This window comes from Plectropomus leopardus, chromosome 6 (genome assembly GCF_026936395.1).
Source record: "Plectropomus leopardus strain MGB_pleo_1.0 chromosome 6, ASM2693639v1, whole genome shotgun sequence".
In the NCBI taxonomy this organism is placed as follows: domain Eukaryota; kingdom Metazoa; phylum Chordata; class Actinopteri; order Perciformes; family Serranidae; genus Plectropomus; species Plectropomus leopardus.
The window spans coordinates 22925814-22940733 of NC_142181.1; the positions used below are offsets into that span (position 1 = coordinate 22925814).

Here is a 14920-nt window from a genome sequence, read left to right on the forward strand (position 1 = left end):
GTGATTTCCCATAGATTTACCAGCAATTAACTTGTAATTTAATGATTTCCTCAGTGGAGAACCAGCCTAAATTATGGGGGCCTAAACACCAGATTTAGAGACCCCTCCAAAGACAATTAGAAAATCTCTAGAGGAGCTTTTATGAGTCAATTATAGTTTGAAGTAATTTTACTGTAATTATAGGGTAAACACAGTCTTACAATTGAGTTATTGTGGTTTTCACATTGCACTGTTTGATTTGAAGATGCTGCTATGCAAATTTAGTCTTCTGGCAAATGGTGTCAAGTTTACTTAATACTGTCACAATGCACTGTGTGAAAGTAAAGGGTTATGCATATGTGACAAGTTGCTGCATAATGTGGTCATGAATCAATATTTGTAACTTTATTTGTCACCTGTTTAGATCTCTTGCGATGAGTTTCCCCTCAGAAAGGATTTTCACACAGAACAGGATCAAAAAAGACTGTACCCTTTCTCCTTATGTGACTCTGAACTGCACGATCCTTAATGGCTGTGTGAACTTACGGCAAACAGTGAAGCAAAACAGGCATGCCTGCAAGAGTAAATTCAGGCAGTTGTTAGTGTATTTCTTGTCCGGGACCAGATGTCTGCTACTTACACTAGAGGTGAGCACCAGAATTACATGATAAAAGGAATTATGTGTATCATATTATATGTGCAATAATATTTGAATTTGAATTTAAAACAATGCACTCAACAATTTTTGCCTTTTGTGTGTGTAGAAAATGTATTTCTGCCCATGCCAGATTATTCTGAGATATATTAATGATCTTGCCTGTGATTTTAATCCATACAGGAAAAAACTGGTGAACGCAGTGCACATGTGAATCACAGAAGTATCTGCCCTCCTTCTGCTTTCATGACAGATGTGGTTCACTGCTCCCACATCATTACCCTTGTTCAAGTGGACCACTACAAATTATTGGATTGTATGCGCATCTGTGAGTTATGCAGCCTTGAGGTCAAAATCCCACTTGGCTTTTTGTACAGAGAACTCAGACCTGCAGAATTCCTTATCTTCAGCCTGCATGAGAGCCAAATAAGGCTGACATCCTCAGAAGAATCAAAGGAGGCATCTGTCAGGATCTGCTATGTGGAGGTTGGTATTTCTTTGCGGTGCCTTAATTGAGCCTTAGTCTCTCTAGAGTGTTGTATTTCACAGCATCATCTGTGCCCATCCCTGCTGGATGAGCTGTACAAACATAATACAATGTAACGTTTAGGTTATGGTTTAGTGTAATTTGTTATTATTATTATTATTATTATTATTTTTTAATGTGATACATTTAGCATTTTATTGTCAAAGATAGATGTGAAAAATCTCTTGATACAAGAGGAATGTGAAAAGATCTTGCTGTGTATGTGCAAAGAAGTATATCTTTTTAGGTTTGTTTAGGCATTCTGGATGAAATCTTGTGTATATTCTTATATTGTGATTTATATTTATATTTTGATAATTCATTGGAAATTAAAATGAGAAACTTCAGATACACAATATAAATATCTATTATCAACTAATTATGTGAATTTATATACAGTGTTACAAATACTGTATTCTATCGATCTAATATAACATAAAACAGTTACCACAGTGAAAATGGTTCAGAAAACTCTGTTCACGGATTACAAAATGATCTCATCTCACTGTATATTATTGTCATATTGCCTAACTATATTTGCGTGAATGCATGATGCTTATGGGGTAACTTATTGTAATATCTTGTGAACAGATGCCATCAATGTCCTCTGCACCACATTGTCCAAAAGAAGCAATTCTGACACAAGACGGTAACATAAATATGTAAAATAAACAAAAACAAAAACAAAGTTAAATTTCAAGATTCCTTAAAAAGTTAAATAATGAAACACTTTTCCCCCCACAGATGACATCACATTTACTGTCTTCACAGGCAGGGTGGAGAGTGTGCGGCCTGCAGACACCAGCACATGGGTCGCAAGATATTTCGGGGCAGCTGTGTTACTGCTTGGAATCTACATGACAAGAATAAAAACATCACCGAAGAGAGTCAGTCTTGTTCAGGGCAGTAACTCCACAATGGTGATACTTTTTACCATGACATTGCGCTGTTTTTCAGCATCAGTCACCATCCATCAGCCCTCTGAGTTGTCTCAGATAGCTGCCAGGATCTCTTTTGTCGCATGCCTCTCTTGTGCTTGGGGGAGAACTGTGCATGTGTCAATAGTGTGCAGGGCAGCTCATACTGTCATTAAACTGTTTTGTCCCATGCAGCAATTTAAGGCCCTGCCTGTTACTGTGTTGTTCATCTGGTTGACTTTTAGCCCTCCTTTTTTAAACAAGAGCATCAAACACTGGTTTAAAGACATACTGGCCGAGGGTTATATGGGATCAACACTAAGATTTTGGGCTGTGTTTGGGCACATAGAGCTACTGCCTGCTCTATACTGTGTGTTGGTCTCACTTTCCAGGTTGAAATCAATCCTGACTAAGCTGAATGTTTTGAGTGTCTTTTTACATGTGCAACTGGTAACCTGTCCACAGAATTCAAGGATGCCAAGAAAATATGTACTGGTCATTAAAACAAACAGGCTAATATAAAATACATACCATTTTACTTGCTAAACTATGTCTAAATTTGAATATGATGTGACAATACTGATTTTTAAATTTAACCTGTATGTAAACAAAGCAACATTAAAAATGTCATGGAGTGTGCTAGCCCCATTAACATCCTCACAGCTGAGTTACTGGTGCTCTTTATTTGTTTTTTAAGATAATTTCATTTTAATTTTACACAAGATAGCAGAAACTCTGAAGTGACTAAAGTCAGTGTAATAAGTGTCTCTGGCCACATTTTATAAGCTCTGCTACACATTTTATACAATTCTGACTGTAAGGAACACTTGTTCAGGGCTCGTTATAAGTATATTAAAGATTTCTTTCTAGTGGAGATGTCTCCTGTGTGTTTTTTTGTAGAAATATTATATTATGGCATAATGATGTACAACCTATATACACTACTGCCTGTTACTAAATCATATTTTAAATGATTCCTCTACATTTCAAAAGGCACTTAAATGACCTTAGATATGTAATATACAATGAAAAATTGTGATATTCAATATAAGGAAAAAAAGTTTAACTAAAGATAAATAGGGGTTTGACATGACATCGACCACTTATCAAGGTCTTCTTGAAGTATATATCCTTAAAGTTGTTCGTTTGTTGCATGGTGTTGCAATGATTACATCTGCCGCATATAATAAAGCCTTGTGGTTTGCCACCGAGCCAAGTGTCCTTTTTGTCTCCCAGCAGATAGTTGTGAACGAGCTTGTCTTCGATAGTAGCAGCTTCTTTTTAAAACTAAAAGCAAAGCGTTCCATATATATGAAAAATATGTGTTGTGATAAAAGAAAAGTTTATCTGGGTGTTTTTATATTAAAATAAGGTGACTGTCAGATGTTTTTGATTAATTATGCTGAATTTGCTGGTCTTTAACATACTGGTGTCAACTGTGGGGGTTGACCTGATTGTGTGCACACTCACTTCATTGATTGCACCTGTGACAATTATCCAGTGCTCCTCTGATTACCTGGCACCTGTCTTGATGTATCTGAGCTGCCACTTGTTTTTTCATGCCCTGATGAAAATGTGAGTGGAATAAGGAGGCTTTTAACTTCTGCAAAGCAGTGTGCCTTGGTTTTTCTACTTATGACTTATTAACCACAAGGCAGAGTACAAGTCTAAGCCCTCTCAACTCTTTAAGTTGCACATGTCCTTGGATTCAAAGAGCACCTGTTATTTTATGTATTTATTTATGTATTGGGACATACTCAATCTTTTTTCTGGCAAACTAAATAATATGGTAGTATGGCTATTGGAAGGCAGGGCAAATACACAAAAGAGACTGGAATAAAATAAACCCCCAGAAAATCACACTCACGCAGACACACAGGGGTCAGTCAGGGCCGGTCGTGACAATATTATAAAGTGCAACCAAAATAAATTTTTCATTTTTTTAAAATAAATAAATGATAAAAAGTTTGGCCAGTTTATAGAAAAAAATTAAGTTTTAAAAAATAATTTAATGGACAATGAGTGAATTCTCAGTTGCCCTGATCTGTAACCGTGCGTACCCACCAAACGCGATGAAAATTATTTCATCGCGCCTCAAATGAAATCGCGTCGCGCCGGACGCTCCAGTTTTGACGCTCGTACAAAAACCCCAAAATGGGACAAAATGCGACGAAATCGCGCCGCGCGTCGAGCCCGCCCAAACAACAACATTTCTTCCGCCATTTCATTCTCTCGTTGACCATGCCTGAGATAACCACGATCGCCGCTGCACTGCACCTGCTCTGGAGAAGTTCCCAGCGTCGTCTGCGGGCTAGGCGCCGACGTCGGTTCTGGGTGCATGCTACCCTACGGAGGCGGCGTGAGCTCGGCGAGTTCCACCGTCTCCTGCAACAAGGGACAGGAACTGTCATACAGCTCTGGGTGAGCGGTGACGGCGACGATAAGCTGTTCCTCCATTGTTTCTGGCGGTTTGATTAGATTTTGCGAGGGAACACCAGGACGTCCATACGTCAGCACGTCGATGACGATCTCAACGCTGATAGGCTGTCGCGGCGCGTCTTCACGCGTCGACGCCGCAAAAGTTCAATTATTTCAACTCGAGCGTTGGACGCGAGGCGAATTTCGCGTCCAATGCGTCCAACGCGCCGCGCAATCGCGTCCATCACGTCGCCCGGCAAAATGAGGCGTCAAATCGCGTCTTTGCATTGACTTTGTATGTAATCTTGAGGCGCGATCATTTTTAATCGCGTTTGGTGGGTACGCACCGTAAGAGGTGAAAAACTTGCATTACACTAATTCTTAATTAAATTCATTTTAACTGAGCTTAAGGGTTAGGGTCAGGTGTTTGTGACCCCTTAGTAACCCTAACCCTTACCCTGTTAATTTTGCCATTTACCTCCAAAATCAGAATCAAGCAGGCCTTCAGATGCCATAGAGCATTATTGGATGTTAACTGATTAATTGCACCATGCAGAACACCTGTGTGGAAGCATCTCCACTCATTATATTTCCCTTCTTCTTGATTTAAGTTTTAATTTGTCACCTCTTCTTATACACACAAGGTAACTTCAATCCAAACATGAGCCAAGGAAAGGACATTAACAAGTCTCAGTGATTACAATTACATATTGTAATAATTAAACTCTTAGTGCATAGTATGTTTTGTGTTTTTATGCTTTAACATAAGATTTTCATTAGCTTTAAAATATTAAGTAAGACTGATACCACGTTTGGAAGATTCATATACAAAATATTTAAAACTCAGGGATGGCTGTGGGTCAGGTTCAGTGTCACATCATTTGTTTAGGGCATAGCAGTTCGATCCCCAGTTCTTCTTAACATTTGAAGGGTCTAGCCTATTTGCAAAAACAAAATTGCCTGTTTTATTTCTAAATCTCAATTTTTTTCCTTCTGCTAAATAGTGTTGGGTTTTTTGTGTGTTTTTGCAAATGAACATTCCTTTATTGACATGTCCTTTAAAAAGACACTGAAACCCTATTGCTCCCAATAGGAAGGCATGTTTATTGTATGATAGAGTGCTGCCACATGGATGAACAACATGTGTATGAGGCTTATCCCGGTCATGATCATATTCGAGATATGGTGTTTACATGAGCACAGAGACATCAAGTTACTCATATTCCCTATGCACATCCCGGCTTCTTTCAGAGTATTCAAGTTAGCATATTCAGGTTTCTCATAAACAGAATATGGTGTTGCCACATCACAAACAGGTTTTTCATGTCCGTGTAAACACACTCAGTGATGCATGAGAGAAACTAAAAATAAACTAAATGTATTGTTTATCCTCAGTTCAAATGTGAAGTAAGAACTTTTCTCATGAATAATTACCAAAAAATATTATCTCTATTCTAGGATTTCCATAATTTATGGATAATTTGATACTTGACTGTAGAAAAAGGTGACCAGGTCTCAGAAACAGAGATGTCAGTGGGATAAAACACAAATTTTTCACATTGATAGTCATATGGCACAGCTGGGTCTGGGGACTGCTTAAGATAATATTCAGTTTATTTTTTCATGTTTATAAAAATACTGAGCCTGTCAGCCTTTTTTGATAAAATAAGAAGTCTAACAATTACTATACATGTCCCTACAATTTGTTCAGTGGTTCATTATCTTGAAAGGGGTTGTGTTAATTCTAAGAAAAAAAGGTAAATCAGGCCCAGTGTCTTCCACATGTCAATCAGCAGGATATTTCTGTGCAGTGATGCATAAAAAAACAAAATAATCTTTCGAGAATTCAGAGTGTGCTTACATTGGCTGCTGATGTTTCTCATATGATAGGAAAAAGCTATAAAGGTCAGCTTCCAGGTCAGAATTACTTCAGAAAAGGGGAGGGTCGCTCATGATGGGTTGCATCACTATTGTCGTATTCACTCTGCTGGTAAGTGCAGGGTCAGCAAACCAAACATGCAAAGTGATCGGGCAGACCGGATTCATGGAATTTTCACAAGATGGTGATCTTTTTCTAGGAGGAATTTTTTCAATGACCAGTACACGCAAACTGGTAAATAATGGCTACCAGGCATTTCCACATACATACTGCACAAAGTAAGTGTTTGAAATATGTAGAAATTGAATGCAATATTTAAAAAGACTTACTTTATGTGAAAATCTGATGTGTCAAAATGATCATCTGTAATAATTTGTTTATTAGGAATGTTGCAAAACCTAACACTGTGTTTTTAGGTGGAATGACAGGGAATTGAAGTTTGCACGGACAGTGATGTTTACTGTGATGGAGATCAACAGAGACACTAAGCTCCTTCCCGGAGTGACTCTAGGCTATAGGCTGTACAATGGTTGTGGGAGTGAAAACCTGATACGAGCGGCCATAGAAGCGGTAACTGGAGATGATTCAAAGGGCTGCAGTGGTCAGATCCAGGCTCTCTTAGGCCATTCATCCTCTGGAGTGAGTGAAGACATTAACATCATAATAAGCCCGCTATCCATTCCACAGGTGTGAAAAATAGAACTGTAAACTGTCTGGTTTTCATTGACATATTTGTTTATATATATTTTCATCTTTAACGGGTATATTTGTTGTATTTAATGTATTTTTTTATGTTTGTTTGTTTGTTTTGAAGGTAAGCCATCTCTCAACCTGTGCTTGTTTGAGTGACAAAAGACTTTACCCCACGTTCTTCAGAACTGTGCCAAGTGACCGCTTCCAAATCATGGGTCTGGTGCAGCTTATGGAATACTTTGACTGGCGCTGGGTGGGGATTATTTACTCTGAAGGTTTGTACTCATCAAAAGGTACAGCTGAATTCACTAAGGAAGCAAAGAAAGTTGGTATATGTGTTGAATACACATTACCTTACTCTAAGATATCTCAAAACAAGTTGGATGCTATTGTAGAGACTCTAAGGGAATCCTCGTCAAAGGTGGTCCTGTTGTTTATGTCCTTGTCTTATACCAAATCGTTCCTATCAAAAATTGAGAATTATAACATAACTGGAAAGCAGTGGCTTGGCGGTGAAGCTTGGATCACACAAGCAGACCTAGCTTCCATCAAGAGAAAGAACATTTTGCAGGGGGCAATGGGCTTTGCACTCCCTCAGGCATCCATACCAGGCCTTAGTGAATTCTTACTCAGCTTGAAACCTTCAGATGAACCGCAGAGTGCTATAATTAAATCCTTCTGGGAGAAGTTCTTTGATTGCAGCTTCTCTCCATCAAATACTACGACCATGTGCACTGGCACAGAGGATCTCAGGACAGTCTCCAGTGACTACACAGACATTACACATTTCAGGGCTGAGAATAATGTGTACAAAGCTGTGTATTTGATGGCATATGCCCTACATGCACTATTACAATGTGAAAATGGCTCAAATCCCACCACGGGGAAGCCCTGTGTGAACAAGAATGAAGTTAAGCCTAAGCTAGTAAGTTTTTATACTTATTTAGTAATTAGTGATTCAGTAATGTTTTATGGTTATTAATAATAATAATAAAAACAAAAAACTAAAATGTTTTCATTTTGGCAAGCAGTTGAATATGAAATGACCTGAGTGTTTGTTAAAACTGGCCAATTGTCGCTCTCTAGGTGTTGGAACACATAAAGTATGTGAACTTCACGACACAGAGTGGGGCCAAGGTTTTCTTTGATGAAAATGGAGACTCAGTTGCCCAGTATGATTTAGTTAACTGGCAGATGAAAGAAGATGGCTCTGCTGAGATTGTAAATATTGGACAATATGATACATCTTTTTCAGAGGGGAAAAAATTAAAACTGAAAAACAATACCAAGATAGTTTGGGGCGGAAACAGTAATAAGGTAAAACTGAACAGAAGTTGCATGTGTAACCCAGGTTCTCTAAATAGAGAGACTATATCTCCACCCTGCATAACCAACATGTATAGTATGTGTGTGTGCGTGCGTGTGTCTGTGTGTGTGTGTGTGTGTGTGTGTGTGTGTGTGTGTGTGTGTGTGTGTGTGTGTGTGCATGTGTAGTGATGGACCCTCATCAGCTGCTCTTCAGAGGCCATACCCCTATACTTATGGAATATGCAGGGTTGAGAGATAGTCTTGACACAATAGATTGATATTCATTCAAATTTGGTCCTTTCACAGTTAAATGACAATCTTTAGTTCATACTGTAGGAACACTGCAAACATTGCAATGTCACTGAAATCCAATAAAGCTGTTGCATTACTGAGATCTTACATGTCTTGCCTTATTAGGTGCCAAGGTCTGTCTGCAGAGAACCGTGCCCACCAGGGACACGTAAGGCCACAAACAAGTTAAAGCCTGTGTGCTGCTTTGACTGCTTTGAGTGCCCCGAGGGAACAATAAGTAATCAGACAAGTGAGTGAGGATTTCAAAATTGCATTTATTAATTTGTATTGTAGTAAAAACCAAATCAAAGATTGATAGAATAGAAAAGATTGATAGAATAGAACAACAACAACAAAAAATAATAATTTTGGAGTGATGATGGTATCTCTGTATAATTTCTCTTCCTTGACAGATTCTCCAGATTGTTTGATCTGTCCACCTGAATTCTGGCCAAATGAAACGAAAGACAAGTGTCTCCCAAAACCAACTGAATATCTTTCCTACAAAGAGATCATGGGAGCACTTTTAACTGGATTTGGCTGTGTTGGCATATTTTTATCTCTTCTGACATCCATTATTTTTGTGACTCATAAAGAGACTCCCATTGTAAAAGCCAACAACTCTGAGCTGAGTTTCCTGCTGCTATTCTCATTAAAACTGTGTTTCTTGTGTTCTCTGACCTTCATCGGCCGGCCCTCTGAGTGGTCCTGTATGCTCCGACATACAGCATTCAGTATTACCTTTGTCCTCTGTATCTCTTGTGTTTTGGGGAAGACTATAGTGGTGTTAATGGCTTTCAGGGCGACACTTCCAGGCAGTACTGTAATGAAATGGTTTGGTCCTACACAGCAGAGGCTCAGTGTTTTGACCTTCACCCTCATCCAAGTTTTGATTTGTATTCTTTGGCTTACAATCAACCCCCCATTCCCTAAGAGGAACATGAAATACTACAAAGAAAAGATCATCTTAGAGTGTGCCCTGGGTTCAGCTATTGGATTCTGGGCTGTGTTAGGTTACATTGGACTTCTTGCTCTCTTGTGTTTTATACTTGCTTTTCTTGCTAGAAAACTGCCAGACAGCTTTAATGAAGCCAAGTTGATCACCTTCAGCATGTTGATATTCTGTGCAGTCTGGATCACATTTATCCCGGCATATGTTAGTTCTCCTGGGAAGTTCACTGTAGCTGTGGAGATATTTGCTATTCTGGCCTCAAGTTTTGGTTTGCTGGTATGCATTTTTTTCCCCAAATGTTATATTATTATCTTCAGGCCAGAACAAAACTCAAGAAAACATTTGATGGGGAAAATACCAACAAGAACACTTTAGCTTGCAATGCAAAAGTGCACTTCAAAACAAAAAGGCTGTGTGACAAGTAATCCGACTTTCCAACTTTATGACATTACCAAATTTTGCAGAAACTCAAGACATTCTTGTATTTTTTTTTTACTTGTGATGTGTTGAATAAACTGAATACACTCTTGTTCCATTTTATTTGATAATAAATACTGTAGAGTACACACTTCATAAAATGTAGCTTGTAACACAACACACAGCTTGTATAAGATTCATAATTAAAATTTTGTTCTAACATTTTGTTAGTGGTGTAACTTCAGTAAGGGACAGGCAAAGGACTATTGTAAAAGATAGGGAACACAAAATGTATGACTCTCCTTCTCCCTCTATTTACAACTGCTACCAATGTGTCCATGAGCTCAAAAGTTATTCATAAACTTTGTTGTGTATGCAACCAGTGGCCCAGTTTGCGTCGTGTGTGGTTTTATGGTTGCGGTTTTTATTTCTACACCTTACCATGTGCCTCTTTTGCCTTAGCCTAGCCCTCCATGACTTTGGTGCGTAATCCCAACCATAGTGATAGTCCTTGCAGTTGTGTAAACAAAGGGACCGTGCAGCATTGTTTTCCCACCACATGTGCATTTGTTGACATCACGGTAACAACCTGTGTCATCCTACCATGACATCACCACATTAAGACATCCGGGAGCGTAAACAGCTGACGCACAAAGACACCTAAAACATGATAGGTTGACGAGCTGCACCATGTGACAAGTTTGGAGTGAAAATGTGTTGAACTGTGTTAAACACCTGTTTCTTTAAAGTTCCTTCAAAATGGTTTGAAAAACTGGAAAGCTTTCATTTGCAATGACTGCCACATACACATACTGGCAGCTGAAGCAGTCACAGATTGCACCTGGGTTTGTATGACAAGAGAAATGGATACAGTAGTCCTTTGTCCAACTCTTGAGAAGTAAATTATATGTCACTGCTGTCCAATCGGATACTCAGAACTTGGACATGGAATTCAGGTTTAATCGCATTTACACATATTTCAGACCAATCTTTAGTCATAATTAGTAAAGAACATACAGTGAATGTCATTTTAGTGAGAACTCTTTCAAATTAAGCAAATTAAGGCAACTGTATATGCAAAACTTCATATGTTTATAGTCATACATGCAGGGTCATGCATCAATTTATTGATTAATAATAAGGCTCTACAGTTATTATAATTGTTTCTTTGCTGGTATTATCCTGACACTCCCCATACTGAACTAACCAAAACTTCCTCTGGGGAATATTCATTCGTGTAAGCATCTGATTCTCTAAGCATCTGATTCGCCAAACACACTCATGCCGCCTTATTTAAGCTGCTCTACCTGCCTACACTTCGCTGCTCCCTCTGCAAGCTGCTTTTGCACCCTCCTCCTCCCCGCCTCCTCCTTTGTGCTGTTCTGACTTAATCAATGTCGTTGTCATTTTTTTTTTTTTTTTTGCTGCTGTTCTCCCTGCCTCAGGCTTTCCTCATATGCACAGGAAGGGCAGGAACGTGTGCTGTTCCTGCTTAATGCTTTCCACATAAATGCTTGGTAGGGCAGGGGGACCCCAGAACAGATCCATACCACCAAATATCAATAACTGCAAAATTCCAATTTTTTTATAACTGTGTATAAAGCTTAATATAAAGTATAGGTTTTTCTTGACTAAGTGGTCCTGACTGAAATAATTTTTTGTGAGCGTTAAATCCCCCCCGCAAAATGTCGTCTATCACTGTCTAAATGTAAACCATCCAGTTCCAATTTTTTAGACCGCCATTCAAGCTAGCAGAAGTTACCCACTCAGGCACACTCAGCTACATCCAGATGCCCTTAATCTCTACTATGCATGCTCTAGTAGATCCGGGTATTTTACACATTTCTAGACCCGGAGAAAGTGCTTTTTCTGCTTCCTGCACCAGTAAGCAGCTCTCATAGGACTGAACGAGGCCTGGCCCCCATAGCTATGTCCAGACTTCCCTATAATACATCCATGGTTATTATCCCAACTGATCACATATTGCTTCTTCGTCAGTGAAGTAATTATTATGCTCTAGTTATCCTTCTGCATCTAGTGTTATGCTTCAGAATGCTACTTCTGTGATATTAACAAATGCACAAGGTGGGATGATGCCACATGTGGTTATGTTTAAACAACAACAGCACATATCAACCAAAACTGAAATATTAATAAACGCTCATGTTGGGCACAGATAAGTAGGATTAAGGGAAGGAGGAACATGGTAAGGTGTAGAAAAAAACACAATTTTCAGACAGAGAGCAAACACCAGACTCCCACAGGGAAGTCTACTGTTTGTGGGGCCCATCCACCACTCCTCTGACCCATCCTATAGGTGCCCACGCGCTTCTTACATTATGTTGTTACTGGAAGCATTTTGACCTGACGCCGTCCTGCAATGTTTAATGCACACACGACAGGTTTCATTTGACCACGCTCTCAAGCAACGTTGCCTGGATAGGGGGGGTTTTCCTGGTTTTCAGCAAAGACATTAGTAGCACTTCCACGTTTGAGAGTAAGCCAGCTGGAGTGAAGTGTGCCGGGTTAGTTTTATTATGTCTAACTTTATACATGCTCCTCTTATCTTACTAACTTGCCATTGTATGTAGATGCATAGCAGCAGCTCTGTAATTTTACAACCTATTCCAATCATCTAAACTTTTTCAGATTTGATATGAATGCTGCCAAACATATCCCTTGGCTATAGGATCCTAACTCTTATGCCTCTGCGACAAACACTTTGCATGCTGCAATAACATTTGCTAGTGGTCCAGGGGAGACAGAATTGACCTCCCCTTGTCCTTTAGTGCTTGTTTTGTGACATGTTTGGTGCTCTTGCTGTAGGTAAGTTACTTCTCAACATCTGCATGCCTAAGTGACAGAGCTAAATATCCTATATTTTTTCAGACAATCCCCAGCGACTACTTCCAGAAACAGAACAACCCACCCAAAACACAAAACACCACACCACCAGCCCCCGCAAAGTACCAGGCACCACAACATACACTATGGATAAAATTCTGGATGTTGTGGAAATGATCAAGCAGTCAAACGTAAAAGTCATTCTTGCTTTTGTACCAGAGGGTGACTTTTACCCTTTGATGAAAGAGGTCGTGAAACAGAACATTACAGGTATTCAGTGGATTGCCAGCGAGGCCTGGATAACAGCACCTCGACCCTCCACACTGGAAATCTACCAAGCTTTTGATGGAGCCCTCGGATTTGTTGTGCTAAAACAATCTATTACAGGCATAAAGCCCTTGTACTGATCCAAGTGTAGCCTTTGTGAAGGATATCTGGGAGTTTGGAAGTGTGTTGGGCAAAACTATTGTTGTCATTACAGCTTTCAAAGCCACATTTCCTGGCAACAAAATTGCAGTAAAATTTGGTCCTGCACAGCAAAGAATCATAGTGTTCTCTTGCACTTTAATTCAGATAGTGATATGTGTGTTGTGGCTTAAGTTAAGCCCACCTTTCCCAGATATGGATTTTAAATACAGCAATAAGAAGATCAATTTGGAATGTAACACAGGCTCTGAGGCTGCTTTCTATGCAGTGCTGAGGTACATAGGGATCCTTGCAATGATATGTTTGGTCCTGGCATTTCAAGCAAGAAATTTGCCCGATAAATTTAATGAAGTATTCAAGTTTATCACATTCAGCATGCTCATATTTTGTGCTGTCTGGATCACTTTCATCCCAGCATATGTCAGCTCTCCTGGGAAGTTCACTGTAGCTGTGGAAATATTTGCAATTCTGTCATCAGCATTTGGCCTGTTCATTTGCGTTTTTGCACCTAAATGTTACATAATATTGATCAAGCCAGAGAAAAATACCAAAAAGCATGTCATGGAAAAAATAATTTGAACCAAAGAAGTACCATATAAGTAAAACAAGATTCTTTAGCATTTATATAAAACAGTGTTCTCTTCAATAGGTCTGATATTTAATTTATAACTGTTCCGTATATGGTATGACATTAAAAATAAAGAATGATAATTTCGTACTGCATATTTAATCATTATAATTTTACTTGTCGACTTATTTATTAATGTAATACCATGCATTGTTGATTATTTCATGACAGGGGATTTGCGTGTATGTATGCACTTTTATGGAAAATGTACATTTTGATAACATAAAGAAGACCTGTGTGATAAGAATCTGAAGTTTTCATGGAATACACTTGTGTGCTGTGATGTGTTCAGGCTTGGACTCTTAAATAGCATGTCAAGTTTGGGAAAAATTAGACTTAATAAGTCAATTTACAACAGCTTCCTGTATCATGGTGAAACATGCAAATTGCTTGCCTTGCCAAGTGCTTGCCATTTTGAGAAAACACAAGAGCTTCACAATTTTGCATTGTGAAGGTCTTGAGATTTTGATTACCAGATTTTAGATGGATCTGCTGAATCCTGTAGGAGGAGTTAAACAAAATGTCTTAACCTGAAGGCCTAAAATGGCTTGTCTCACATTAACTATGACATCATAATTCAAGCAATGAACTTTTCTGTTGTGGTTTAGTACCCAAATGTTTAGAGAGCTATACTAATCAAATTTGAAATGGATAAGATAAACCCTTAAGGATGAATTAAAGAGAGTTTGCATATGTTTATATTAAAAATACAAAATTTCAAATGGCTGAGATCTGAGCGAATGGAGCTGATGAGACATGACACATGACATGCCATACTTCATCAACATGAAATATATCCAAACTGATTAGAGCAATGTGCATACAAAATTTTGTACATATCAGAGCAACTTTGTCCCAACTAGGCCTTCCAAGCATTAAGGGGTGCTGTGGAGCCTTAAATACACATTACCCAATTTAGTTTAGTTTAGTTCAAATTTATTCATGATTACATGCAAAGTGTGTGTCCTCAATATAGCAATCACATTT

The 14920-nt window shown here is 38.8% G+C and overlaps 3 protein-coding genes across 3 annotated transcripts; all 3 read left to right on the forward strand.

The window, feature by feature from the left end:
* The first annotated feature begins 878 nt into the window (after window positions 1–878).
* On the forward strand, window positions 879–2877 carry LOC148189374 (uncharacterized). The gene is made up of 3 exons (XM_088078284.1): window positions 879–1120; window positions 1752–1809; window positions 1905–2877. The coding sequence occupies exons 1-3, from the start codon at window positions 881–883 to the stop codon at window positions 2597–2599; spliced, it is 993 nt and encodes a 330-aa protein (XP_087934410.1). The 5' UTR covers window positions 879–880; the 3' UTR covers window positions 2600–2877.
* Window positions 2878–6449: 3572 nt separating this feature from the next.
* LOC148189375 (extracellular calcium-sensing receptor-like) lies at window positions 6450–9993 on the forward strand. The gene is made up of 6 exons (XM_088078325.1): window positions 6450–6496; window positions 6791–7061; window positions 7189–7992; window positions 8154–8384; window positions 8793–8916; window positions 9080–9993. Exons 1-6 carry the CDS (start codon window positions 6450–6452, stop codon window positions 9991–9993), a joined length of 2391 nt encoding a protein of 796 aa, XP_087934451.1.
* A 3032-nt stretch (window positions 9994–13025) lies between these two features.
* Window positions 13026–13884, forward strand: LOC148189376 (vomeronasal type-2 receptor 26-like). The gene is made up of 2 exons (XM_088078327.1): window positions 13026–13149; window positions 13298–13884. The coding sequence occupies exons 1-2, from the start codon at window positions 13026–13028 to the stop codon at window positions 13882–13884; spliced, it is 711 nt and encodes a 236-aa protein (XP_087934453.1).
* Window positions 13885–14920: the final 1036 nt, after the last annotated feature.

Excerpts from the sequence above, each read along its gene's own strand:
- LOC148189374 (XM_088078284.1), top strand. The coding sequence starts at position 881 with ATGACAGATGTGGTTCACTGCTCCCACATCATTACCCTTGTTCAAGTG. Across the intron at positions 1,121-1,751 it reads TCAGGATCTGCTATGTGGAG|ATGCCATCAATGTCCTCTGC; the intron begins GTTGGTATTTCT and ends TCTTGTGAACAG. Across the intron at positions 1,810-1,904 it reads AGCAATTCTGACACAAGACG|ATGACATCACATTTACTGTC; the intron begins GTAACATAAATA and ends TTCCCCCCACAG.
- LOC148189375 (XM_088078325.1), top strand. The coding sequence starts at position 6,450 with ATGGGTTGCATCACTATTGTCGTATTCACTCTGCTGGTAAGTGCAGG. Across the intron at positions 7,062-7,188 it reads GCCCGCTATCCATTCCACAG|GTAAGCCATCTCTCAACCTG; the intron begins GTGTGAAAAATA and ends TTTGTTTTGAAG. Across the intron at positions 8,917-9,079 it reads AACAATAAGTAATCAGACAA|ATTCTCCAGATTGTTTGATC; the intron begins GTGAGTGAGGAT and ends CTTCCTTGACAG.
- LOC148189376 (XM_088078327.1), top strand. The coding sequence starts at position 13,026 with ATGGATAAAATTCTGGATGTTGTGGAAATGATCAAGCAGTCAAACGTA. Across the intron at positions 13,150-13,297 it reads CGTGAAACAGAACATTACAG|CCTTTGTGAAGGATATCTGG; the intron begins GTATTCAGTGGA and ends ATCCAAGTGTAG.